The 26655-nt window shown below is 43.0% G+C and overlaps 4 protein-coding genes across 6 annotated transcripts; 3 read left to right on the forward strand and 1 right to left on the reverse strand.

Annotated features, from left to right (window-relative positions):
• Nucleotides 1–688: 688 nt before the first annotated feature.
• pnp4a (purine nucleoside phosphorylase 4a) lies at nt 689–4865 on the forward strand. 2 transcript variants are annotated; one of them, XM_061687762.1, is made up of 7 exons: nt 689–775; nt 2351–2514; nt 2605–2708; nt 3755–3930; nt 4009–4199; nt 4314–4393; nt 4478–4865. In XM_061687762.1, exons 1-7 carry the CDS (start codon nt 753–755, stop codon nt 4634–4636), a joined length of 897 nt encoding a protein of 298 aa, XP_061543746.1. In that variant the 5' UTR covers nt 689–752; the 3' UTR covers nt 4637–4865. The 2 variants fall into 2 exon arrangements, with proteins under 2 accessions (XP_061543746.1, XP_061543745.1); XM_061687761.1 differs by lacking the exon at nt 689–775 and having other exon boundaries at nt 2173–2514.
• A 2088-nt stretch (nt 4866–6953) lies between these two features.
• LOC133408524 (homeobox expressed in ES cells 1-like) lies at nt 6954–9013 on the forward strand. The gene is made up of 5 exons (XM_061687525.1): nt 6954–6991; nt 7665–7843; nt 8448–8581; nt 8649–8750; nt 8825–9013. Exons 1-5 carry the CDS (start codon nt 6954–6956, stop codon nt 8954–8956), a joined length of 585 nt encoding a protein of 194 aa, XP_061543509.1. The 3' UTR covers nt 8957–9013.
• A 969-nt stretch (nt 9014–9982) lies between these two features.
• Nucleotides 9983–25191, forward strand: ergic3 (ERGIC and golgi 3). Of its 2 annotated transcripts, XM_061688403.1 has the most exons (14): nt 9983–10163; nt 11639–11709; nt 12481–12568; nt 12715–12834; nt 13862–13958; nt 14057–14222; nt 15012–15069; nt 16747–16761; nt 17953–17984; nt 20347–20443; nt 23328–23392; nt 23471–23607; nt 23688–23743; nt 23826–25191. In XM_061688403.1, the coding sequence occupies exons 1-14, from the start codon at nt 10076–10078 to the stop codon at nt 23903–23905; spliced, it is 1170 nt and encodes a 389-aa protein (XP_061544387.1). In that variant the 5' UTR covers nt 9983–10075; the 3' UTR covers nt 23906–25191. The 2 variants fall into 2 exon arrangements, with proteins under 2 accessions (XP_061544387.1, XP_061544388.1); XM_061688404.1 differs by lacking the exon at nt 16747–16761.
• Nucleotides 20482–22869, reverse strand: romo1 (reactive oxygen species modulator 1). The gene is made up of 3 exons (XM_061688405.1): nt 22731–22869; nt 22359–22495; nt 20482–20716 (listed from the first exon to the last, which is right to left on the reverse strand). Exons 2-3 carry the CDS (start codon nt 22493–22495, stop codon nt 20608–20610), a joined length of 246 nt encoding a protein of 81 aa, XP_061544389.1. The 5' UTR covers nt 22731–22869; the 3' UTR covers nt 20482–20607.
• Nucleotides 25192–26655: the final 1464 nt, after the last annotated feature.

Genomic DNA, 26655 nt, shown 5'->3' on the forward strand with positions numbered 1-26655 from the left:
CCAGCTGCCTCTCGTTAGCCCGGTGGTGCCGCCGTCGCGCCATCAGGAAGTCGAGGTTTTCAGCGGAATGTGATGTGCTCCGGAAAATGTGCAAACGCCACATGGGATTCGTGGGATTCGAACTCCCGACCTCATAGTTCTGCGACGCGGATGGGCTGTCCACAAGGGCCCTGCGCCGCATGGAACGTTTCAAACATTGGTGAAGGTTTCAAGTCTGAATACCTGCTTGAATTTAGTTTTTCAAAGGATGGTTAGATGGGGAGAGTAAGGTTTCGAATTAGAATTCAGCTCAGGTTCCATGTTAGAGTTTTAAATCAGGGTTTCAAGCCAGGGTTTGGTTTTCAAGTCTGGATTAGGGTTTCGAATTAGAATTTCAAGCAGAGTTCAGGTTTCAAGTTAGGGTTCAGCACTCTTGAAAATCAGTCAGGTGATGACTATTTTTCCATTCCCGCAAAGTTTTGAAACGAATCCGATGTCCCAGAACTACTTGAACCAGGTCCAGTTGCACATGTAGATTTGAACGATAACGATAAGCACGGCAGCTTGTGCGTGTCTGCGTGCTTTACGTTTAGTAACGCTGCGCCCTCATTCATCGGGTTGGACAACTTGTCGGCCAATCAGACGCATGTGATCCGTCTATAAGGGGGCTGATGGGAACCAGCCCGACACACACTCGCACACGCATACACGCACGCACGCACACGCGCGCACACACCCACACACGCGCGCGCGCCAGTCGAGCGTCGTCCATCATGCACAGCAAAAAACAGATCAGGTAAGAGAAAGAAAATTTAGAAATTGTTGTTTCTCTTCCACGACGGCTACTAACTGTCGATCCTTCTTGAGTTCTGCTAGGAATCGGGTTCCGCCATCCAAACTGTTCTCGTTATTAGACATTTGCTAACAGTACAAGCGATCTGTTAAAATATGAAATCCATATGTTGCAAATGTTGTATATTTCAAAGTATGGTTTTAAGACTGCGGGGGAGGGTTTCGAACAAGGATTACAGTTTCAAGCCTGGTTTGAGGTTTTATAACAGGATTTGGGTTTCGAACAAGAGTTGGAGTTTCAAAGTAGGGTTTTAAGAAAGCTTTGAGGTTTGAAAATAGAGTTTGAAGCCATGGCTAAGGTTTCATTTGAGGATCCAAGACAGGGTTAAGGTTTTAAAGTAGGATTTCAAATCAAGATTAGGTTTTCAATTTTCATATTACCGCTTGTAGCAAAATCGAATTAGGGTTTCAAGTTAGGGTTAAGGTTTCAAATCAGGATTCCGAGTCCGGGCTAGGGTTTTAAAGTGTGGTTTCAAGTCCTGGTTAGGGTTTCAAGTCAGGTTAGGGAGTGATAGAAGGGCTTTGGTTTGGAAGTACGGTTTCAAACAAGAGTAAGGGTTTCAAATGAGGGTTTCAAGGCAGGTTTTGGGTTTCTTCTTTCACGTTTCCAATGTAATTGAAGAAAATGTAATGTGAACAGATGACAAATCAAATTGTGATCCTTTGTTGCTGGCTAAGATGAAGTCTTAAAAAGACTTCATTTCATAGTCATTGTAGTCCAATTCAACTTCGACGAGTTTTCTGGGGCGTTTAATGTACAAATTAAATGTGGGAATTGAAACTTATTCTGAATGACGGCGCATTTAGCCGCACGTTGTGGCAAATGCGACGTTCCAAAGGTGAGCGAGGGCTCAAACAAGGTTTCGGTTTTCAAATAAGGCTTTCGTGACTTGGCTAGGGTCTCCAAATAAGGTTTCAAATTAGGGTTTGAAACCAGGATTAAGGTTTTTAAATTAGGGTTTCCAGCCAAGGTTACATTTTCAAATGAAGGTTTCAAGACAGGATTATGATTTGAAGCTAGGGTTTCAGATCTGGGTGAGATTCTCAAGTTGGGAATCAAGTTATGTTTTCAAGCCAGTATTAGGATTTCAAAGTAGGGTTTCAAAATAGAGTTAGGGCTTCAAATTATGGGTTTCGAACAAGTATTAGGATTTTAAATTAGGGTTTGGGTTTAAAATTTGGGTTTCAAACCAGTATTGAGCATTTCAAAGTAGGGTTTCAAGATAGCATTAGGGTTTCAAACCAGGGCTTGGACTCCAAGACATGGTTAGGGTTTCGAACAAGCGTTCAGGTTTCCAATTAGGGGTTTCAGGTCGGGGTGGGGTGGGCTTTTAAGTTAGGTTTGAGCCTATTTTAACAAAGTACAGATTTTCAAATGTACTGTAGCGAAGTAAAAAGTAAAAAATCTTGATGTCGTGATTCGGGAGTATTCGATGATTCGGAACACAGCGTTTCAAATCATTCGCTCATTCCCGAGACGATTAATCGCGCACGACCTCCGCGTTCCTCTCCGCGTCAGCCACGACGAGTACCAGAAGTGTGCCGACTGGCTGACGTCTCAGACCAAACACCGCCCCCGAGTGGCCATCATCTGCGGTTCGGGTTTGGGCATGCTGGCCGACGCCCTCAAGTGCCAGGATTCCTTCCCTTACGCCGACATCCCGGGTTTCCCGCAGAGCACAGGTAAAAGTCCAGCGCGGGAACACACATTTTGTGCTTCATTGTGGGTCGTTGGGTTTTCTTTTTGGATGATGATCTCGGCCTTGTCGCCAGTTCAAGGTCACGCCGGCCGACTGGTTTTCGGGGAGCTGAAGGGGAAAACGTGCGTGTGCATGCAGGGCCGATTCCACATGTATGAAGGATACTCGCTATGCAAGGTACTTGGCTATCGTGATGCTTCATAGACAATTGGAGGCTGTTTTATTGCCTCGCCTACACCCCCAAAACAAGGGCGACGCTGCGCTCAACGCGCTTCGAAGGACCGAAGTTGAGAAAACTTTCGTTCGTCATCGTCACGGTTGTCTTCTAATTTCCTTAAAGCTATTTTTCCATTCCAGGGTTACGGTTTCAAACAAGGACAAGGGTTTCAAGTAAAGTTGAGGTTTTCAAAGTATTGTTTCAAGCCAGGCGTTGGGGTCCAAACTTGGGTTGGGGATTCAAAATGGCACTTCAGGTCAGTGTTAGGGTTTCAAAGTAGAGTTTTAAGCCACGGTTGGGGTTAGAAAATAGGTGCTTGGTTGGGGTTTCTAATAAGAATTAGGGTTTCGAAGTAGGAGTTCAGGTCAGGGTCAAATTATGGGGTTGGAGTTCTTTAGGTTTTCAAATTAGTGGTTCAGGTTTTCAAGGATGGCGAGGGTTTCCAATTAGCGTTGCCTCGCCAGGTGGGATTTCAAGTTAAAAAAGCACCCGGAACTAAAAGTTCCTGTAACCTTAGGTGTTAATGCATCTGAACTAGCACTAAATGCCTTATTTTGGCCAACTTCGGTGCCACAAACCTGAACATGATCTCACGATGCTAAGCCGCTAATGCCAACACAGCGCTCGAATAGATTAGACGTGTGTTTGTGCGTGTGGGAGCGAACACAGCTCAGCATAGCTTTTTTTTATTTCTTTATTTTTTTCGGGGGGGGGGGGGGTGGCGTCACATGCAGCATTTTAGCCGAAAATTCAATGCAGCTATTGTTCTCTCCCTCTGTAAAGCTGATCGGCTTCCGAGCCGTTCCCCATTCCAAACTATTTGTTTGCAATACAAATGTATGCAATAATGCCACGTGGGCTCAAACATCATACAAACATTCATATTGTACATTTATGTTATTCAAAATCGATGATGTCCCGTGTATACAAAAATGTATATCGAACGGTCTACGACGGTGTCATATTTCGCAAACTCCCCGAGCTTGTGGCCCCTTGCGTTCTTCAGACCGCGTTTCCGGTGCGAGTCTTCAAGCTGCTGGGCGTGCAGACCTTGATCGTGACCAACGCCGCCGGCTCAGTGGCTGACGGCCTGCGCCCCGGCGACATCATGGTCATCAAGGACCACGTCAACTTCCCCGGCCTGGTGGGTCTGAACCCTCTGAGCGGACCCAACGACGACAAGTGAGGCGGACGGGGATCGGCCCGGCTTATCGCCGCTGTCGTTGTTTTTCTCGCTGACTCTGTTTAGCGCTTCCGCAGGTTCGGCCCGCGATTCCCGGCCATGTCGGGATGCTACGACAAAGGATTGCGCTCCCTGGCCGTGGAGATCGCAAAGCAGATGGGCGTGGCCGACGTGATGCGGGAGGGGGTGTACGCCATGGTGGGGGGACCCACTTTTGAGACCATCGCTGAGGCCAGACTGCTGCATCGACTGGGCGTGGACGCTGTCGGTATGGAACACATTTTAAAAGCGCACACCTCTTAATGAACACAGTTGTTTCATATTCACTGGTCTTTGCATCTCTAATGTATTTCGATTTTCGATGCAACCAAAATGAGTCCAGGCATGAGTACTGCCCCTGAGGTCGTCATAGCAACCCACTGCGGTTTGAGGGTCTTTGGCCTCTCTCTCATCACCAATAAGGTAAACACACACACACACACACACATACACACACACACACACAGGCACGACAAAGGCCAGGTTTACTGTTTGCGTTTGTGTCAGGTGGTGAAGAGTCACGAGGACCCGGACAGCGTGGACCACGACGGCGTTCTGGAGGTGGGCCGCCAGCGCTCTCGCACGCTGCAGCAACTCGTAACCGAACTGGTTGCCAGGATGGAAATCAACAACAACATCAGCAGCAGCAGGAATAATACTCTCTGAGAGGAGGTGCCTGTTCCTCTCTCTTTTTTTTTTTTTTTTTTTTTTTTGGGGGGTACAGTTGTGATATTTTACAGCTAACTTCTTTTTATCATCAACCTCAAAGTATTTATAGGATGTAATGTAGTGCTATATACGTTGTAAGAGTTAAGTAAAAGTGTGTTGTTATCCAGCCATCCATTTTGTATTATTGTGCTCAACCTAAATATCTGGATGATTGTTTGATCTTTTTTTTTTTTTTTTTTTTGTACATAAAGTCCTCGACTCTCTGATTCGGTTCATAATCTAACTAAAATAAATAAATAAATAAATAAAGCACTGCCAAGCCACCTGTGTTGTTTCTGGAGAAAATACTGAACAGTCCCTCACGAAATAGTACAGAGAGTATTTTTATTTTTTTTTCTCGCTTTGACAAAGAGAAGTCCTGAGGAGAAAAACAATTTCAAGTAAAGCAATTTAATTACTGTAGCACTTTTCAAGGAGGATGCACAAAGTGCTTTACATACTGCAGTTAAAATAATAAAATGCAAATGTATATGAACTGTACACCAAGCTAATAAAATGGGGAAATAGTCATTCAAATAACATATTACATCAATGATGAGGGGAAAAAAGGATTTAAAAAAATGATGTTCAAGACCCGGTAAAGTGAACTGAGAGGGTTTTTTTCTAAATACATTCTACGTTTGAAGACAACTGCTGAAAACACGCAAAGATTGAGAACTACTCTATATAATGCTAAATTGTAGAGATAGCGCTGAGCTCTTTTGCACCATTTTAGTGTTCCTGATTTTTGGGCTGTGGCTAAAATGCCACCCAGCGATGCACTTGGGCCTCGGGCATGAGTCCTCGCTCGCCCACTACATTTATTATTGAACCTTTATTTATCCAGGTAACGCAACTGAGATTCTCATTTGCAATGCCGACCTGGTTGTGGACAGCGGGGTAAAACAAAATATTATATTCGATAGTTTAGTGCGAGTCCAAACCGAGAAACGTTTTTTTTTTTTGTTTTGTTTTTTTCCACAAGCGATTCCCACCAAGGGTTAAAATAGGGATTGGGCCAAAAGGTACAGTATACACTATAAATGACTGTAACTTATAACAAGTTTGACATGATGGGTTACGCCGCCACTTTTACGGTCAACAACCACACAAACCCACACTACTTGAAACCCTAATTTGAAACCTTAACTAACCCTTGTTGAAAAAAAAAAAAAAAAAACTGCAAACCCTGACCCAGGCTGGTTGAAACCCGAACTTGAAACCTCAACCTTGGCTCAAAGCCCTAACCCTGGCTTGAAACCATAATTTGAAACCCTCACCCTTAATGCAAGAAACTCTCACTTTAAACCTGAACACTGGCAAGAAACACTTAAAACCTAGACCTTGGCTTGAAACCCTAACCCTGGCTCTTTTGAAACCTTAAACAATGCTAGAAACCCTAACTTGAAACCTGAACTCAGGCTAGAAACCCTATTTTGAAATCTTAATCCTGTCTTGAAACCTTACTTTGAAACCCTGACCTTGTCTGTTTTTTTGTTTGTTTGTTTTTGCACATGATACAAGAAAAAGAGTGAGTATTTTTTTAACAAATGAATAAAGCAACGGAAACCCCCCCCAAAAAAATAATGAAAAGCCAGGAAAATTCATTCAGATTTAGCAACTCGATGATCATCGAGCATCCACTTGAATTATTGAAAAATATCGGTCGCTGTATTTACGCTGTACCGGATCGATACCAGAGTCGTCAATGTCGGATCTGCGTTATTATGATTTCAATGTGCGTTGTCCGTATTGCACCTCCACAATTTATACCGAACACGGCGGTACACTCGTTCCAAAAGGCGGTAACCCCGTGGGCCTTCCCTTCCCCTCCGCTCGTCCATCCCAGCCTCCCTTAAACAAAACAAACAAGCGCGCTTGCCGATTCAAAACTGCTGCGGGCCTTCCTCCGGCGCTAATCTTCCCCTGAAAAGAATCTTTTCCTCCCCGCTGCTTCACGCTGCATTCACATGCTACGTGGCTTCATCTGCATGACAACGTCGCGCAGATTAGCCTAATAGCATTAGCGCGTCTCACCGGATCGTTAGTGCTGTCCGTAATTAACGCTGAACTCGTTTGCCGCTTTTAATTGCGCAGGAGCGTTACTTCAGTTAAGCCGTGTTTCGCGTTCTCACTGCTTTGTTTTGTAAGTTCCACTTCCTGTTTGTGTTTACTCTCCATTGGCTTCACGGGACTCTCAGCCAGAGTTGGCTTACAATAATGGTAAATATGCCTTGTAGGAATAAAACCACTTTGGTGTTGTGCAATACTGGTCATGATTGTGGTAGTTTTCGAGCTAAGTCGTTACTTTAGGTAGTATTTGATGCAAAAAGTTTGAGCACCACTGCATAAGTTAACATTCAAACTGCGCATGCACCTGTTGCTACCCATACAGCAAAATATGAGCTCTGGGTTCTGCATAAATACATTTGTGAGTAAATTGAGAGCGAATACTTTTGGCGACATTTTTGTTTGGCGGTGTGCCTCGAGATTTTTCAAAATTCAAACATGTGCCTTGGCTCAGTAAAAGTTGGGAAACACTGTACCACACCAGATACGTAGTGCTAAAACGAATTCCCCAACATAGCTGCTGTACTTTTTCATATTGCGGAAAATGGAACCAGAAAAAGATTAGAAGGCGCCCCCCCCCCCCCCCCCCCCCCCCCCCCCCCCCCGTGTAGTCGCGACATTAGTTTGTTGAACCAAGCCCGCTAAGAATGCAAATGTGTGTGTGTCTTTCCAACACGCACACACACTCGACAGATTAGCTGGAACCTCAGGGAATCTCATTCGCATGGAAACAAACACGTCTTCGTTCTCATTGGTAGCCAGCGAGTGTCATTAAATCCTTCCCCTTCCATTTAAACGTGAGGCACGTTGTCAGTTCTTCCTCGCACCTTCCTCACCGTCACAGCGCCAGAAGCTTCTCATTTGCAGAACGTTGTGTACTTTTTCTCTTTTTTTTTTTCGATGATTAACAATGAAGTCAGGATAGCATCGGTGCAATAGCGTTCATAGTGACACTAATAATCGGCTCCATCGTCACGGCCTCGGCCGTGGTTCCTGGAACAGACGACTCGTTTTCCATGGAGCGTATTTTGGGTTCGGAGGGCAAACGAGCCGGAAGCTGCGTGAAACTCCACCGACCTTGGGACCAGACGGCAGGTGAGTGAAGCCAATTTCACGCGGATATACAGAAAACCTGGAATATTTCACGCAAAAAAAACAAAAATTGGGTTATTGCCTCAGCGACACAGCATCCTGGATAAAATACTTGACAGCGACAGGGGTCGGAGGTCAGGGCTAGCAAGGCCTTATGGCCTAAACGCTAATCGGAAGTACTGAAATTGTTCCGTTAGTAGACTCTTCTTATTTCATAGCATTTCTCTTGGCTACACTGCTTTCAGTATGTGGACGTTAGCTTTTTTTGTCCAATCAGATTTCAGCCTCTATGTGTTGCCATGTCAATCAAAGCTGCCCCGGGTCTTCAGAATCGGTCGTGATGGCCCATGAAACTTAACCTCTACTAGCAATGGGACTGTTTCTTTGACCAATCAGATTTCAAAGGGGGTTGGGAGACAAAAAGGGTCCTAAATAAAAGAATTGAGGGGCACCAATGGTCAAAATAAAATGTGTAAATTTCCGTCTTACATTGTTTTTTTTAAAAATTATTATTATTAATCATTCGTTTATTACATTCCATTGTATGTAAATATTTTTTTTTAAAATTGCACACGCATGTGGTTTTACTGTCTTTTTTTTCGTGCAGAGGAGGAGTCAGACGAGGAGAACAAAGTTTGCCATCAACCGCACGATCGCCAACCTTCCCGGGTTAACTTCCAGAGTCCGCCGTCCAGCTGGTACATCGGACGCCGACCTCGAACTGCCTTCACCAACAGCCAAGTAATCCACGAATCCATTAGTAATCTGTATTGATCACGGATTACATTATTTTAATCATGTGTGGTAGGTGAATGTTCTGGAAGCGGTGTTTCGGGTCAACTGTTATCCAGGCATCCAACTGAGGGAACATCTTGCTGGGAGACTGGATCTGGATGAGGACCGCATACAGGTCTGGACGACACTTGCAAACACAGAATTGAAAAGATGTTTTTCATTTTTGTTGTTGTTCTTTCATACTTGTAGATATGGTTTCAGAACCGACGGGCCAAACTAAGACGATCCGTCCGAGAAAGCCGACTGAGAATGGTTCAGTCGGCTGTGGCTGATCTCGGGAGGAAGGTCGTGGGTCACCTGCAGGCTGAGGTTGAGGAATGACATTTTTCCATCCATCCATCCACGGAGACAAACAATCATTCACCTCCCAATTAGCAATAATACATAAATTGTATCTTTTATAACTGTTTTGCGATGAGCTTGATTAAAATGTTTACATCTTATCATTTTGGAGTATATTCCTCTTTACTGGATTGATGTATGTGTGTGCGTGTGTGTGTGTCCATATGTGAATGTTGTGATTCTGCTTTCTGAGCTAGACAAAACTGAATTTAATTTTTTTTATAATTCATAAAAAAAAGCAATCACTTGTGATGTCCCTCTATTGAAATGGAACAATTACTATACTATTTTAATTAACGTTTTTAAGAGTTGAAATTAAGGTGGGGGGAAGATTTGCATCTTAATTATTTTAAATAAATTTAGATACATTATGATTTTCTGCGATAAAAATGATTACATTTGGTTGCTTGATTATTTATTTTACAAAGAGCATTTTTCCTCTTTTTTTATTGGATGTTTTATTTCATAAATGATGAATATTATATTTAAAATTTGATAGCTTTTTGTTTTATTTACTATATTATACATTGTTTTATGTGTAATGTTATATTATTGTTATGCATTGTTTTCGGCATGATATATGATATGATATATTATATTATAGTTATACATTTTTATTTTATTTTTCACCACCTACATTTTTGTTACAATTAAGGGAGGTCTGGGAGTAAAATAACTTCCTTATTGTTGGAGTTCAAATATTTGTATTTTAAACATTTAATTTAATGTGCAAATATATTTATTTTATTTTTTTTCAATCCATTTTCCTCACCATGGTCGCGGGCACTGGAGCCTATCCCAGCTATCATCGGGCAGGAGGCGGGGAACACCCTGAACCGGTCGGCAGCCAATCGCGGGGCACATATAAAAAAACAACCATTCCATTGGTTGAAATTCCGCCACACATTGGACCGCAGCCAAATAATTTGGGGGCGGGGTGATGGCTGACGCGTCCGTCTCTGATTGGTCCACGCATCAAGACCATTCCTCCTAACCCGGAAGAGAACTCCCCAGAACTTGAAGTGTGTTCGGAGCCCAGCAACGGCGGCGTTTGTGTCTTGTTTGGCTATCGGTGGCGAGTGGCGCCCGCCGCGTAAAATGGACACGCTCAACAAGCTCAAACAGTTTGACGCCTATCCCAAAACTCTGGAGGATTTCCGGGTGAAGACATGGGGCGGCGCGACCGGTGAGCGTGTTGGTTTTGTCGGCTAGCAGTCAGTCGGCGCTGCTAGCTGTCTCGGCGAACAGCAAGCCTAGCCGGTTATTCCGTTTTACCTCGCACGTACAGCGAATCCAGGTTGTTTAGAGTTTTGGTTTCGTCGTCTACACAGCAGGGTTCAAATGAGATGTACCATGTTACGGGCGTATGATTACATTGTTTGAAAGGCACCGACAAAACAGTGCGAAAGGGGCGTTTTCGTGTTGTTGTTGTTTTTTTTAACCCCCTTGTTGTGTTCTGTGTGAATGGGGCTCCTGCCTATTAAAGCTTGCAGCTTTTTCTTATGTTGTTCTTTTCTTCGAAAGGTACTGCCTATTCATTTATTTACGGTCGTTCTGTTCTTTGTGAAGAGCAACGAAATGTCAGTGTGAAAGGGGCTAGTACTTAGTCAAGCTGGCACGTTCCTGGATTTTTCCTGTGTCGTTCTGTTTTGTCTGAAAGATACTGAAACGCTGTCTACTGCCTTTTCATGTCGGCGGATGTCCCGGCTTTTTGTGTGAAAGGTAACAACGCGGTTGTGTGAAAGGGGCAACTGTCAAAAAAGCCGGCACTTACCTGGCTTTTTCTTGTGCTGTTCTGTGTGAAAGGTATCATCATTTGAAAGGGCCAACTGCCTATTTTCTCGTGTCGTCCTGTTATGTGTGAAAGGTACTAAAAGTGTGAAAGGGGCCTATTCAAGCCGGCGTTTTCCTGCTTTGTCACCGTTCTGCGTGGAAAAATACTGACACGGAATGAGTCGACCTGCAAATGTCCATTGAGAGTAAATCTTTGTTAAATTTCACACGAATGTAAAAAAAATGTCAGTTTCTTTAAATTGAAAGTGCACTTTGTTCAAATTAAACGTAGAAAATAAATACGACTGTTTAAGAAAATGTAAAAACACTCCTCACTGCGCTACACAACTACACTGATGTGTACAATTTTTACACAGTACATTTGAATTAAAACGTTGCACATATGTATAAATAGTAGTTTCTCCAGCGATAAAATAGTTTATTCAAATGCATCGCACAGATATTTATTTATGTAAAATGAACCTTTTAATTTCATGCAGATGCAAAACCTTAGCCTCTTAAGCATTTAAAGTAAACTTTCCTTGAATTTAAGGCAAATGTCTGAATTGACTGGTTCTTTAAATTCAAAGTAAGCTTTCCTTAAATTGAACAACCGCAAAACCTTTTACCGTTTCTTTAACATTAAATAAGATATGCTTAAAATCTGTATACAAAGAATGTAAACCCTAATTGCAGATAGCAGTGTGTGCACATGTCATTTATTGCGGATTAAATTTCTTTAAATGCAAAGTAAGCATTACTTTCAATTTCACCCAGATGTAAAAGTTTACTATTTATTCAAATTGAAAGTGCCTTTTGCTTACATTTAACGCCGATGTGTTCCATTTTAAGCTCAACTTTTCCTTACCATTCTCTTTTTCTCTACAGTGACAATCATCAGTGGCATCATCATGTTAATCCTCTTCATTTCTGAGCTGCAGTACTATCTCACTAAAGAGGTGCGTGTGCATATTCATGCATCATATGTAATAAATAGCAACACCGTAGAGTGGAACAAGAAGAGTGCCGCGCAAACTGTGGGTCGTAGTTGAACATGCTCAGGATCCCTACGCTGGATCGGTTTCACTACATCCTAATGACTGTCTTGGCATAAATGCGAGTGTGGCAATTGCACCTTGAGCACAAATGATTTTTTGATTGACTTTTTTGCTCGTATAGTGGATGCACAACTTACGAAGTTGAACGCAATCCCACTCGGAAATCAAAACAGTTCAAATTTGTCCTCAAAATTCCACTTGCAAAAACCCGTAATGGCTGTAAAAAAGTTTTTTTTCCCCGGTCTTTATTCCCTTTTTTTATTGGGGGAAAAAGCCAAAGAAAAAGCAACCATTTGGTGCTCGTGGAACTGATGTCTCGTGTGACATCACCCGGCACCACAGTTAGAACTTCCCAAGACAAATATTCCACGTAGATTTTGGGGCAAACGATACATATAACGATATATTACTACAGTGATTCCCAACCACTGTAGGAATTTACATTATTTGTTGTCAAGAACGATATTGTTTTTGTTTGGTAGCGTGTTGTGAGATTTTGCCAATGTAAAATATGGGCCTTGGTTCATTAAATGTTGGCAAACAAGAGTGTAAGCATAAACCGCACCAGTTGGCTCAGTGAGGACAAGCGCTTGAGAAAAGGAATGGATTGATGTCTAAATAAGTCACGGGTCACATCTTTATGTACTCTTGCGCTCTTCTGCTTCCCCGCAGGTGCATCCCGAACTGTACGTCGACACGTCCCGAGGAGACAAGCTGAAGATCAATGTCGACGTGGTCTTCCCTCACATGCCCTGCGCCTGTGAGTAACGGGCACCTAAGATGCACTGTAACCTTTACGGGTGAATTAAATTTCACCTGTTGTGCGTGTAACTTTTTTTTTTTGGGTGATTGTATTTATTGCCACCTTGCTCAACGATGACGCAATCCTCCCCCGCGTCCTGTCAGATCTCAGCATCGACGCCATGGACGTGGCCGGCGAGCAGCAGCTGGATGTGGAGCACAACCTCTTCAAGCGGCGGCTGGACAAAGACCTACAAGGTGTCACAGACGAGGCGGAGAAACACGGTAAGATGTCCTCCGCCGTGGACTGAAAAGACGTCAACGTCAAACATACAGTGTTCCACCGCTATGTCCTGGTTCATTGTTTGTTGATTGGTTTTTAATTGTTTATATATTTATTTATTTTACAAAAAAATCTATCTGTTGTGAAAAGCTGCAGTTTATGCCATTTAATCCGTTACAGCCCTGTGTAATACACCAACAACAACAAAAACATGTAATGTGCTTTTTACTAAGAAAAGCAGCACTCTACCGTATAGTACTTCATACAAAGTATACGTTAAAAACATAAATACCATTTAAAGAATTAAACAGTTTGTGCATCATGATTTCATGCATTGATTGGGCAGCTCCTTCTGGTGTGCGCACCTTGGCCACCAGGGGCGGTACAACACCTGCATACGTATACACACGAGGAAGACTGTCGCAACTGCTCAGGAAGCTGCAGTAATAGTTGTTTTTTTTGTAGAGGATCAAGAAAATATGACTGTGAGTTGGGGTTGGGTGATTAGTTGATTCATTGAATAGTTTTTTTTAATCAATTTTTTTTTCTTTACCAATACTTTTTTTCCCTCCCCTTCGCAGTTTACACTGAAGACATGCAGCGGTTAACTTGTTGATGTTAAATTGGCAAACATTTCAAATGTGTTATGATATGTTAAAAAAAGTGATAGATTTTTTTTTCAAGTAAAGTCAACTTGTTAGGTTTTACAGTACATTTACTTCTCTTCATAGAAAGAGAAAAACAAATATTTCAATCTTTTGTGTGTGGGGGGGGGCTGGAATCTTTTTATTTATTTATTTTTTTTTTAAAGGCCATATCACAGCCCTACTGAGTATTGTTACATTGTCTGTTTACATGAGTTGATGCACAGTTTGTGTTGAAATATCTGTTCTGCATTTTGTACTGTGTGTTGCCATTAATCCAGCAGACTTTGGTCAGACCAAGTTATATGGTGTTTGGGTCATTACACATAGCAGTTTTTCACGTGACCATGATGACATATTGTTAACGGCCATGATTTCTGTGCAGAACTCGGGAAAGCTGACGACGGACAAGCATTTGACCCCAGCACGCTCGACCCGAATCGGTGTGAGAGCTGCTACGGTGCAGAGACGGAGGAACTCAAGTGAGGAGGATTTTAGGGAACACCCGCATTTCGGGACATTTTGGGACTCCTCTTAGTTATTAAAAAAAAAATCTATATATATGGTGGTTTGCGCGCAGATGTTGCAATACCTGCGATGACGTGCGCGAGGCGTACCGGCGTCGAGGCTGGGCCTTCAAGAGCGCCGACACCATCGAGCAGTGCAAGCGAGAAGGTTTCACGCAGAAGATGCAGGAGCAGAAGAACGAAGGCTGCCAAGTGTACGGTGTTCTGGAGGTCAACAAGGTACCCGCAATCTTACGCCTGCAATTCATATGTAACACACATACAGTACACTTACCTTAGGTACACGTGCACAATTTAATAAGAGCCAATACAAAAATGAAACCAAAAAAGATAAGAATGTTTAGTTGTGATTGTGTATTGACAATATTGTTGCGTACCTGACTACATACTTACGCACTTACCTCCTAAACTATGCTCCTACTTACTGACTTACTTAAATGACTAACAAGTAAAATAATATACTAAAATAATAGCCGGCACGGCGTACGACTGGTTAGCACATCTGCCTCGCAGTTGTGAGGTTGCGGGTTCAAATCCCGGCCCCGCCTGTGTGGAGTTTGTATGTTCTCCCCGTGCCTGCGTGGGTTTTCTCCGGGCCCCCCGGTTTCCTCCCACATCCCGAAAACATGCGTGGTCGGTTGATTGAGGACTCTAAATTGCCCGTAGGTGTGAATGTGAGTGCGAATGGTTGTTTGTTTCTATGTGCCCTGCGATTGGCTGGCGACCGGTTCAGGGTGTACACCGCCTCCCGCCCGAAGATAGCTGGGATAGGCTCCAGCAGCCCGCGAAATAATAGCTAAAATCTTAGGGGCAGTGCGGTACGGTGCATGAATGAAGGTACCCACGTTAAGATAAAGAGTAGAAGAAGAAAGTTGTACAATAACTTTATCAATACAACGCCTTTTTCACAGATTAGTGGACAAATATATGCCTGTGAGTACAATTTTATTGCCTATCTTAACTATATTGCTTATTTTGATTGACCCGCCGCTCAACTCTCACTTTCAGGTGGCGGGAAACTTCCACTTTGCTCCGGGAAAAAGTTTCCAGCAGTCGCACGTGCACGGTAAGTCCCGCAGTCCGTCTTTGCTGCTCATCAACTCCACAGTGGCCTCTCCATGGTTTCTGAACACCGAATGAGGCCGGCTTTAATTCTGTTTTATGAATGGCCACGCATTCATTGCATCCTCTGCCACCGAGTGGAAGAGCTTTTCATTGTTCAGCCGGTCACTACATGTCGTTGGCATAGATAGATAAACAAATATTTGTATAGAAATCTTACATCTTAGGTTCTGTTCAGAAAGGTTTGGCTTTTATGCATCCTCCCTTCTACCATTACTACCACACCATACTACTACCTTCATCTAGCCCTCTATCATTGTCATTTACCTTTTCCTCTTTATTGAAGGGGGGCAGGGGGGGGGGCTGGAAATAAATATTTTTTTCTTGCTATTTTTAAAGGCCCTATCACAGCCCTACTGTGAGTATTGTTACATTGTCGCTCGGGCGAGAGGCAGGGTACACCCTGGACTGGTTGCCAGCCGATCGCAGGGCACGTATAGACGAATAAGCATCGATACGCACGTTCGCACCTGCGGACAATTTAGAGTCTTCAGTTAAGCGATCATGCATATTTTGGATGTTGGGAGAAAGTCAGCATAAGCACGGGGGCAACAGCTAACTTCAAACTAGAATGAGCCGAGATTTGAATCCAGAGCTTCAGCACTGTGTGGCAGCTGTGCTAAACATTATTCCACCGTGCCACCCATTCATCCATACTTCAATACGCAGAGAACACAAAGGCACCGTAAGATAAGCGACCAAGCCATGCAGCAAATGGCAAAAGAAAAGGTTGACATACCTCCTAAATGCGTATATATAATTGCCTTTTAATAGTTTAAGCTGTTACAATACCACACACTGTGATTCCCAAAACACTTTATATCATTTTAAATTTGGAACATATCCATTAAAGATGAATGAATTGGAAATAAGACTCTCCATAACTTCCACTAACAACCCAGGCAAAACTTAACATACAAAGATATTAGTCTCTCAGTCGAGATGTATCACTTCGCCAGTACTTCCTTGACCGCTTCTTTCCTAAAAGAGCACAAAATATGCGAAGGACGGGTTCTACAAAAAGAGAGAAGAAAAAAAAAAAAACATAAATAGCGAGCCACAAATAGGCGGGGGTTCACTGTAGTAGTAATAAAAAGACCTCTTGGCTCTCATTAGAAAATATCTTTTCTTCTCTCTCCCCCCCCCTCCATGCTCATCTCAGTCGATTTCTGCAGGAAAGTAAGAAACGCTCAAAGCACCATGAATGCAAGCATGTGCCGCTTGCTCTTCTTTGTAAGTGAACAACACTCAGTCGGCACCATTTATGATCATTATTCGTCGAGCAACTGAAGTCCATTAAACGGTGTCTGTTCCTTTTTTATTTTCCTGCGCTGAACATCCTAACACATTTTGTTTGCGACACATCTCAGTGCTCTGCAGCAGAGACGAGAGACGAGAAGCACTGAATTAACGTCAGCCTGCGTGTTCCCCTTCAAATCGTTTGCGTCTGGGGCTGCACGGTCACAATCCAAAGCAGAATCAAAGAGAAATTTCTTGCTGTTTTGAACGCAATCTGACGCCGTTGTATGCGATCGGTGCGGTGCAGCCCCAGCGGGCACATGACTTACGGTGTGTTGTCTCCCCAAAATCATCTGGTGTTTCTTCTCTCTTCTTTCTGCAGTGCACTCTGTGGAAAGTAAGTCCATCTTTTCTTTGCAGACTTTCTTTATTTTTAAGGGCTACTACTAACGCTGTCTGATTCTCCCCTTGGAAATTTAAAGCTCATTTTAACCACTTGTTTTTACAGCTTTTAGTACACAGCATATTATATGTTTAAAAAAACATCTTACACAACATAGACAAAAGTATTGTATAGTATCAGGAGAACTAGAAAATAAAATTGCTGTAGAACTTTTGTGTAAATGCTGAAGGGCTTATGCTGAACTCAAATTCTACAGAATTTATTGCAATGTAGTAAATTTAAGAGTTGGGGGGTGGGGGGGGGATGCTTTCTTCACTAATATAATGCTAATTGTAAAAATGCTAATATATAGCGAAATGGCAACGGGAGTACAGATGTCCCCATTAATTGAGGAATTTTGCCATGTCCTGAATGAGCGTAACCCAAGCGGTTATGTTGCAATGGTTTGAATCGCTTGAGAAATGTGGAAGGGTGAGGTCAATTTCTTCAAATGTTTCTTCGAATTTTGCCTAAGAAAATGTGAAATTCAGGAAAAGTGGGAATTTGTGTCATGTAGAAAAATAGTTTATAATGACTGCATGAGGTCAACAATGTGAAATTGGAACGTTTGAAATCAGTTGCGAAATGTGCAGGTTTTTAGGACCCAAAAAAATGGGGAGTATAAACGGTACTTTTTATAGCACCCAATTTTCATGCAGGAAAGCATAGTTTGTGCTCTTCAGCCTTCACACAATTTACGAGAAATGTTGTGAGTGACGTATCCAATACTTAATAAGCAGATACTCTAAAAATTCCCAATGAGTTTGGGAGATGCTCATTAAGCATTAAATCAGGTTGTTTTATGCTGAAATGTTGAAGTATAGAAGAAGAGTTTGTGGAATGAGCACATGGCCAAATACTTTTGTCTATTGTATACTGTATAATGTATTGCCTGCCTGAAGTACTACGTTATCCCTATGATAGCGGCCTATTCCTCCTCCTTCCACCGTTTTTTTCTCTTGCGGAGCCACTGCAAGAAAACCAAAGCTTGCGTCGCCACCGCATGTGCCGTGCTGTTACTTTTATAAGCACCTCACCATTCAAAGTCCCATTTGACTTGAAATTACTTACACAGGTCGAGCTCTACAAAAACTATGTGAAGTCTTCCATTTTCAAATGTCGGATTGTTTGTTTTTTTGTTTGCAGTTCACGACCTGCAGAGTTTCGGCTTGGACAATGTAAGGATTCTTTTTTAGCTCCTGGTGAAATGTAACATTTCAGCAGCGGTCAGTGTAAAAAGACGCTGACCGCTGTTAATACAACCCCAATTCCAATGAAGTTGGGACGTTGTGTTGAACATAAATAACAACAGAATACAATGATTTGCAAATCATGTTCAACCTATATTTAATTGAATACACGACAAAGACAAGATATTTAATGTTCATACTGATAAACTTTGTTTTTAGCAAATAATCATTAAATTGGAATTTTATGGCTGCAACACGTTCCAAAAAAGCTGGGACGGGCGGCAAAAAAGACATCATCAAACACGTGTTTGGAACATCCCGCAGGTGAACAGGCTGATTGGGAACAGGTGGGTGCCATGATTGGGTAGAAAAGGAGCTTCCCTGAATTGCTCAGTCATTCACAAGCAAAGATGGGGCGAGGTTCACCTCTTTGTGAACAAGTGCGTGAGAAAATAGTCCAACAGTTTAAGGACAATGTTCCTCAACGTACAATTGCAAGGAATTGAGGGATTTCATCATGTACGGTCCATAATATCATCAAAAGGTACAGAGAATGTGGAGAAATCACCGCATGTAAGCGGCGAGGCCGAAAACCGACATTGAATGAACGTGACCTTCGATCCCTCAGGCGGCACTGCATCAAAAAACGACATCGATGTGTAAAGGATATCATCACATGGGCTCAGGAACACTTCAGAAAACCAATGTCAGTAAATACAGTTCGGCGCTACATCCGTAAGTGCAACTTGAAACTCTACTATGCAAAGCAAAAGCCATTTATCAACAACAGAAACGCCGCCGGCTTCTCTGGGCCCGAGCCCATCTAAGATGGACTGATGCAGACTGGAAAAGTGTTCTGTGGTCCGACTAGTCCACATTTCAAATTGTTTTTGGGAATTGTGGACGTCGAGTCCTCCGGGCCAAAGAGGAGAAGAATCATCCGGACTGTTATGGACGCAAAGTTCAAAAGCCAGCATCTGTGATGGTATGGGGTTGTGTTAGTGCCAATGGCATGGGTAACTTACACATCTGTGAAGGCACCAGTCATGCTGAAAGGTACATACTTATTTCAGCAAGATAATGCCAAACCACATTCTGCACGTGTTACAACAGCGTGGCTTCGTAGTAAAAGAGTGCGGGTACGAGACTGGCCTGCCTGCAGTGCAAACCTGTCTCCCATTGAAAATGCGTGGCGCATTATGAAGCAGTAAAATACGACAACGGAGACCCCAGACTGTTGAACAGCTGAAGCTGTACATCGAGCAAGAATGGGAAAGAATTCCACCTACAAAGCTTCAACAATTAGTGTCCTCAGTTCCCAAATGTTTATTGAATGTTGTTAAAAGAAAAGGTGATGTAACACAGCGGTAAACATGACCCTGTCCCCGCTTTTTTGGAACGTGTTGCAGCCATAAAATTCTAAGTTTATGATTATTTGCTGAAAACAATCAAGTTTATCCGTTTGAACATTAAATATCTTGTCTTTGTAGTGTATTCAATTATATATAGGTTGAACATGATTTGCAAATCATTGTATTCTGTTTTTGTTTAACACAACGTCCCAACTTCATTGGAATTGGGCTTGTAGTTAAGATAGCCTGTTCTGTTGTTTTTACACCCATTTATATTCTTCTTATATTAATTTTTTTTTTTTTTTACTCATTCTGGTCAAATTTAAAATGTCTATAGCTTCAGTGGCCACAGGTGTCCCAGGCCGTACCACTAGCAAAACATCCTTCCATTTTCTGAGCCGCTTATCTTCACGAGGGTGCTGGAGCCTATCCCAGCGATCAACCGGCAGGAGGCGGGGTACAGCCTGAACCGGTTGCCAGCCAATCGCAGGGCACATAGAAACCAACAACCATTCGCACTCACATTCACACCTACGGTCAATTTAGAGTCTTAAATCAACCTACCACGCATGTTTTTGGGATGTGGGAGGAAATCGGAGTGCCCGGAGAAAAGCCACGCTAATGTTCAGAGTGAATAACAGTGTTTTTTAATATACTTTGGGGGAATACAACCGCTTGTTTTTGATTAACATGTAACTATTTTAGTGTTGCTCATAATGGTGAGCCAAATATTTTGAGGGGGTAGTGGTGTGAAATGAACTAAATCAAGCTCCTTGGCACCAAGATGCCACTTGATGCCGTCAAAGCATTACTTTTATTGCTGGGCTTGAGCATAAAATCAAATGAGAGATTTTCCAACAAATAACAGACATATAGGTTCTCCCAATAAGTGGGCAAATTTGTAAATAGTGTGGCGAATATGCAGATGGCCACGATCCACCTTGTGACGTATTTGAATGAATTCCCTCATTGCTAAATATTGTTTACCTGGTGTTTAGATCAACATGACCCATTTGATCAAACACCTGTCGTTTGGGGAGGATTACCCCGGCATCGTGAACCCTCTGGACGGCACGCAGGTGACGGCGCCACAAGGTCAGTGAGACTGCAAAAACGCCACAAAAGCACTCCGAGATGTTTAGTTTCTTTTTAATAGAAGCGACGACACGGCCGAGCGGACAGAAAGACGCGGCTGCTATTGCAGAAGTCCCATAGCTATAGTTGGATCGCGCAGACGAGCTGGTTGCTAGTCGTCGTCCTCAGCAGCGGATGCCCATCCCGATGGCCATGAAGGTGCCAAACGTGCCCCCGCTTTGCATCATGGTCTTGCCCACTCCTCCCATCAGCTCGCGGCCTCTCATGCCAATTCTGCAAACGAGTGAAAAGCCCTCAGTCAAATACATATTTCTTTGAATTGGGTCAACTATAAGAACTTTGGGAAAGTTTTCAGGCTGCAACCCCTGATTATTATTTTCAATTCATCGATGAATTGGATTTAAAAAAAAAAAAAAATATTTCCATCCTTTATTCAAAAACAATGATTTCAAATTGACCGTGCAGAAAATGCACAAACAAATTAAGGCTAACTTACTAGTTTAGTCTTTAATATGTCAGCAAATATGCAAAACATTTGATCGTTTTCCAAAGTAAAAAGCAGATGCAAGTGTCTTATTTGGATTCAACACAAAAATAATCAGTCTGCTTTCATGGAGGCCTGCAGAAATCTGAGTATTTACTATTGAGAAGCTGAAATTCTGAGGATCTTTATCATTTTAAGTTAAACAAGGCCTCGAAACGATCAATTACCTAAATAGTTCTCAATTGATTAGTTGTCAGTTTAATTGTTACACCTCTATAAGAAACTTTACTGCAAAATATGTAAGCAACATCAGCGCAGCATTACTTAGTCACTGTACTGACATAACACAGTGTACTGTTCACAAACTTATGACAAAAGTTGGGTCTTATGCACAGCAAACATTGTCCTAAATAAGTTTTAATTTTCATTGTACATTAAAATAGGTTATAAAAAATGTTACACTGCACTAAAGAAGACTGAATTATACAGTGCAACTGGAAGTAAGGCATGTTTTTGTCCAGTGGCAGTGGAGTTCAAAATATTCTGAATGTTAAAAAAAATAAATAAATAAAAAAAAATAAAAAAAAATGCCACACTCCAGGAACTGGAAAAAAAAAATAAACAATGGTATATTGCATACAAAATGTACATCACATGTGGTCATGCGTATGTAGACAGTGGACCAAAAGTAGGTGTACACTTTTTTTTTTTTTTTTAAATGAACATTTATTTTCTTACATGTACTGTGAATAATGGCAAATAATTTCAATCAAGAACAGAGGAAATGGATTCTGAGGCGCTACAGGAAAGGTCCCCAAGGAAGGGAGAGTGTTTGTAAGGTGAAGGAAGGATGCAAAAGAAGGGGGGAACAAACCAAGGTAGGTAGGGAGGAACTAAGGAGGTCAAGAAAGATAGAACGGGTCTGAAGTGGAAGGAAGGCTGAAAAGGTTTTACTGATGGAAGGATGAATAAAAACATGTGATGGGGAGAAAGAAGGGAATAATATGCGAGGAAAGGAGGTCTGACATGCCACGGACAAAAAGGTCTAAAGAAGTAAGGCAGGCAGAAAGGATAAGAGGGGGAAAAAAAGCACATGTGGGATGTAAGGAAGGTAGAAAAGCAGGTTCAAGCGATGTAATGATGCATGAAGAAAAAGGTTTGGGTGAAGCAAGGCAGGACAGACAGCAGAAAGGGTAGAAGAATCAGGCGGAAAAGTGGGTTTGAGCAAAGGAGGGATGGAAGTAAGGATGCAAGAATAAAAAGCTAATCTTAGGGAATGAAGGGAACAAAAACGTGGAAATGTATTTTCAAGTCTATGCCTACTTTTGGCCCAGCCTTTATAAGCATTCGACCATGTATTTAAATATTCTCCACTTTATTTATCGAAGACGCGAGTATCAGTGCACATCGATGATACTACTACTTTAATACCTGAGACAGGAGAAAGTACCGAACATGGCACCGGCGGCCATGCCCACAGCGAAGCCCATCATGAAGCCCATCTTGACCCGATCGAAACAGCTGGGCTGGGCCTGGCCCTGACCATACGGCGCGACAGCCACGGGCATCTGGACGAGAAATACGGCGCATAGACTCCGTTAAGAAACGCTGCAAAATAAGCCCACTAACAGCCAACACAACACAGCGAGTTGAGCACTAGTTTTTCCAAACGCTTGTTCGTCTCCCAATGTGATAGCATTAGCGTGCTAACCAGCGAGCTCACGTCACTTGAGGCCTTGACAGGACAACACGCCACGCTTTATTTCGTTGGTTTTTAGGAGCTACAAATAAAATGCTCGTTACCGTGAATCAAATGTTTCTAAATTGAGCTTCTTTAGTCGCTCCTCTGTTGAAGGTGTAAGAGGCGTACTCGAGCGCAGGAGCGTTTAAATGTCTTTTTGTCAGCGCTCCATAGCCGGAAGTAGGAAGGAGAAGAAGACAGGAAGCGAGCCAAAGAGGCCATATAAGCGCGAAGGGAACACAGACAGCGACACAGGGTGGAACGTTTTAATACTGCACCCCACTCACTCCAGGTTCCCATTATTAGGTCGTGTGTCTTTATGTCTCTGTTCCTATTTTGTGTCCTTTTCGGGCTCCTTTGTTTTTGTACCTTTTCAGTCACTAGTTTGCATCATTTGGCTCCCTTATTTGTGTCCCTTTTTGTTTCTTCTTTCTTGAGCCCTTGTGTCCCTTTTGTCTCTGTCCCCTGTTTGTCCTTTTTCGAGGTTCCCTTTCTCTGTGTACTTTTGCCTGTTGCCCCATTTTGTGTCCTCCACTAATTACTTGATTCCCATCATTGGGACATTAATGTTGAATCCTCATATATGTAATATTGAATGAATTCACAGTGAAAATAAATGCTTTTCTCTTATGGTGTTCTTGTTTTTTTCTGTCCCATAGCATCAATGATGTACCAGTATTTTGTCAAAATTGTCCCCACCATTTACATGAAAACGGATGGCAAGGTGAGCTCGATGTTATCGGAATATCATCCGAACACTCTGAGCCGGAATGAGGATGCGTGCTTTTTGTCTTGTCGGCAGGTTGTAAAAACCAACCAGTTCTCGGTCACCAAACATGAAAAAGTGGCCAATGGCTTGATAGGCGACCAGGGCCTGCCCGGAGTCTTTGTTTTATACGAGCTCTCCCCAATGATGGTGAAATTCACTGAAAAACACAGGTAGGTAATATGAACAACTTGTGAACTGTTCTTTTAATGCAAGTGCTACATTCTGAGTTCAACATTGTCATTGTCCTCAGATCCTTCACTCACTTCCTGACTGGAGTGTGCGCCATCATCGGGGGCGTCTTCACAGGTCAGTCTGGAACTCCAGCACCTCCACTTGTCGAATTTGTCCCGCGGCGAATTCTCACCCGCCTCGTGTCCTCCCGCCGCAGTGGCCGGTCTCATCGACTCTCTCATCTACCATTCGGCCCGCGTCATTCAGAAGAAGATAGAGCTGGGCAAGGCCTCCTAACAACGGCGCCCCCCCCCCCCCAGCCCCCGCTGGCCTCCTCGTGGCCCCCGAGAGCACGACGCACGGACCGACGGGAGGCAGGCGGGCAGAGGACCGAGCATCTTTACGTCGTCCTGACCGAGAAGGACTTCAACATCAGCCAGGTCCTCTGTCTCCCTTTTCGTTGCGTTCCTGCGAGCGCAACGCTTCTCCCTGCTGACTCAACGCCGCCGGCACGGTTAAATGAACACAGGAGGGCGCTCTGCTCTGTATCATCGGCCGTGGGTTGTCATGGCAACAGCAGCAAGGCCTGTGGCTACGCTCTTTCTTGATGGATGTGACCTTTGTTTAGGTGTCCTTCTTTGTGGTCTCCTGTTTGTCAGTTGTGTAGGTCCTTCATTTGTGTACTTTGTTTCTGTCCTTCTTCTTGGTCCAATGTTTGTGTCTAAGTCCTTCATTTGTGTACTTGGTTTAGCTTCCTCATTTGTGCCCGTCATATAGGTCCGTTGTTATTGTCTTTTTTTTCTTGGTGCCCGTCTCCCCTCCCCCTTTTGTTTACGTCCGTTATTTTTGTCTTTTACGACCACCTCCATCCCTTTTTTACAGCCTTTGCCTCAGTGCCTTGTTTGCGTCCCGTATCCGGGCCCCTTGTTTTTCTTGAGGTGCCGTCCTACGTGTTCGTCGTTTGTCGTTTTACGTCCCGCGTTGCATTTAAACTCAGTTTCCCCATTGCGTTAATAACATGTTCACATCAATATTTACTTTGTCATCCCAACACGACGTGTGTGTGTGTGTGTTGAGATCATAAAGTTGGAATTGTACATGAGTGAATTTTCTTTTAATGGCCACAAAAGTATCAGATCAACAAGCGTTAAAAAAATAAGGTTTAGTGTGAATTATGTGTGAAGGACAAGGCAAGTAAATGCATCATGTTGATTGTTTTATTGATCCGGGCAAGGGGCTGCTTCTCTTGTTTTTTGGGGGACTTATTCAGGCTTGTCGCCGATTATTCTTTGGCGTTGTCATCGGTCAGTACACATCTCCATTCTAATAAACCTGAGACAGTCCGACGGTGTTTCTACGAGGTTCCTCCTGACATTTTTGGACCAGACGGTCCCGTCGGGCAGCGAAGGCCTCCAAGAACTCAAGTGTGAACAATGCAGTCGGTGGGTGTTCTTTCCCATTCAAATCAGGTACGGCGTATCTACTGTGTGAGGGTAAAAATATATTTATATTTTGATTGTCCTCAAAACAGTTTTTTTTTTTTTTGTTTTTTTTAAATGACAATAAATGTGAATGTCACCAGCCTTCACTGTGCACATTGACTTGAATGCTTAGCTATTCTCCATCCATCTCTTTTCTACAGCGCTCCATGATCTCGGGTCGCGGGTGAGACTCGAGTCAATCCCGGCTGACTTCTGGAGAGCAGCGGGTCACGCCCTGACTGGTCGCCGGCCAATCGCAGGGCTCATGTAGTCTCATAAATCAAATGTGGCTTTTGAGCGCAAACGTTGCACCAACGCTGCACAACGTCTGACTTTTAAGTATATAGATGTTGCCGAACGTGCTTGAAGCCTTCTAAAGGTGAGACGGCATTTCTACCCCCAGTACCATTTTATAACGATTCACCAGTTCAATGCCGAAGGCTTCCGTTTCCAATATCAATTTGTTTTGCGATGAGTATCAACAAGTCTGTTGGAACTGTTTGACGTGTACAATATTATCGCGTGTGAACGATTGATGAGGTTTGGAGCATTGGGCCTTCCGCAGGAACGGGCGCTTAAACTCGCTCGTGTCCATTAGAATGAACCCTTGTGTGATCTTCACGTTCTGTTTCCTCGCCCTACCACAGCCCCAAAATAAAGGAGCTTCATTGAATTTTCAATCCAAAATCTATTTTGCATGACGAAGCAACCTGTTATTTATCAATTCAACTCAATTTAATTCATTTTTTGTCATGCATTATTATTATTTATTTTTTTGTTACACAATAGAAAAAGACGATCACCGGTGAACATGATTACACTCACTGCTGGCTGCCAGTTTGTCCGTCACACGCCTTGCTGGGCTTAACCGACGCTTGTCAAATCTCAGCATTCTTGATCAAGTCTGGAAGGTTTCCAGCGGCGTTGCGGCACCAAAAATTGCCCTTGCGCTCCGCTCCCTGCATCCCAGAGACTATATGTAGCTTTATACACATATACACCTGCTCATATCAAAAGCCCTATGTAGCCACACGGGTCAATCTCATCCATATTTCCTGAATTTGTTTTTATGATGTTTGCTTTATTTTGTTTGGGAGCTTGTGTGATGTGAGGGGGTTGGCTGCAGGTCAAACCCTACACACCCGCCCGTGTATTTGTGTGTTAGAGGGAGTTTTGTGTTGGGCCTTTGAACTTTTTTTTTTTTTTTTTTTCCCCCTGGTGTTTAAATGCTTTTATAATTCAAAAATGACCCATAAGACAACCTTTGTACCCTGGTGGTGTAACATAAACAAAAACAAAGCATCACTTTTTCGAATGATGGCCTCCCTTTAGGAAAGGTCATCAAATTTCAAGTTGGAAAAACATACTTGAAGGTTTTTGATTTATTTTTCGACAGCTCAACATGGCAGCGTCTCCCTTTTGACCCGCAAGACGCCCCAAGGGTTAATAAAACTTGGGAATTTCAAGTCACAATGCATTCTTCGGCGGCCGACTGCTTAGAGCGTCAGCCTCACAGTTGTGAGGTTGCGAGTTCAATCCCCGTCCCCGCCTGTGTGGCGTTTGCAT

The sequence above is a fragment of the Phycodurus eques genome, chromosome 10 (assembly GCF_024500275.1).
Source record: "Phycodurus eques isolate BA_2022a chromosome 10, UOR_Pequ_1.1, whole genome shotgun sequence".
Lineage (NCBI taxonomy): Eukaryota > Metazoa > Chordata > Actinopteri > Syngnathiformes > Syngnathidae > Phycodurus > Phycodurus eques.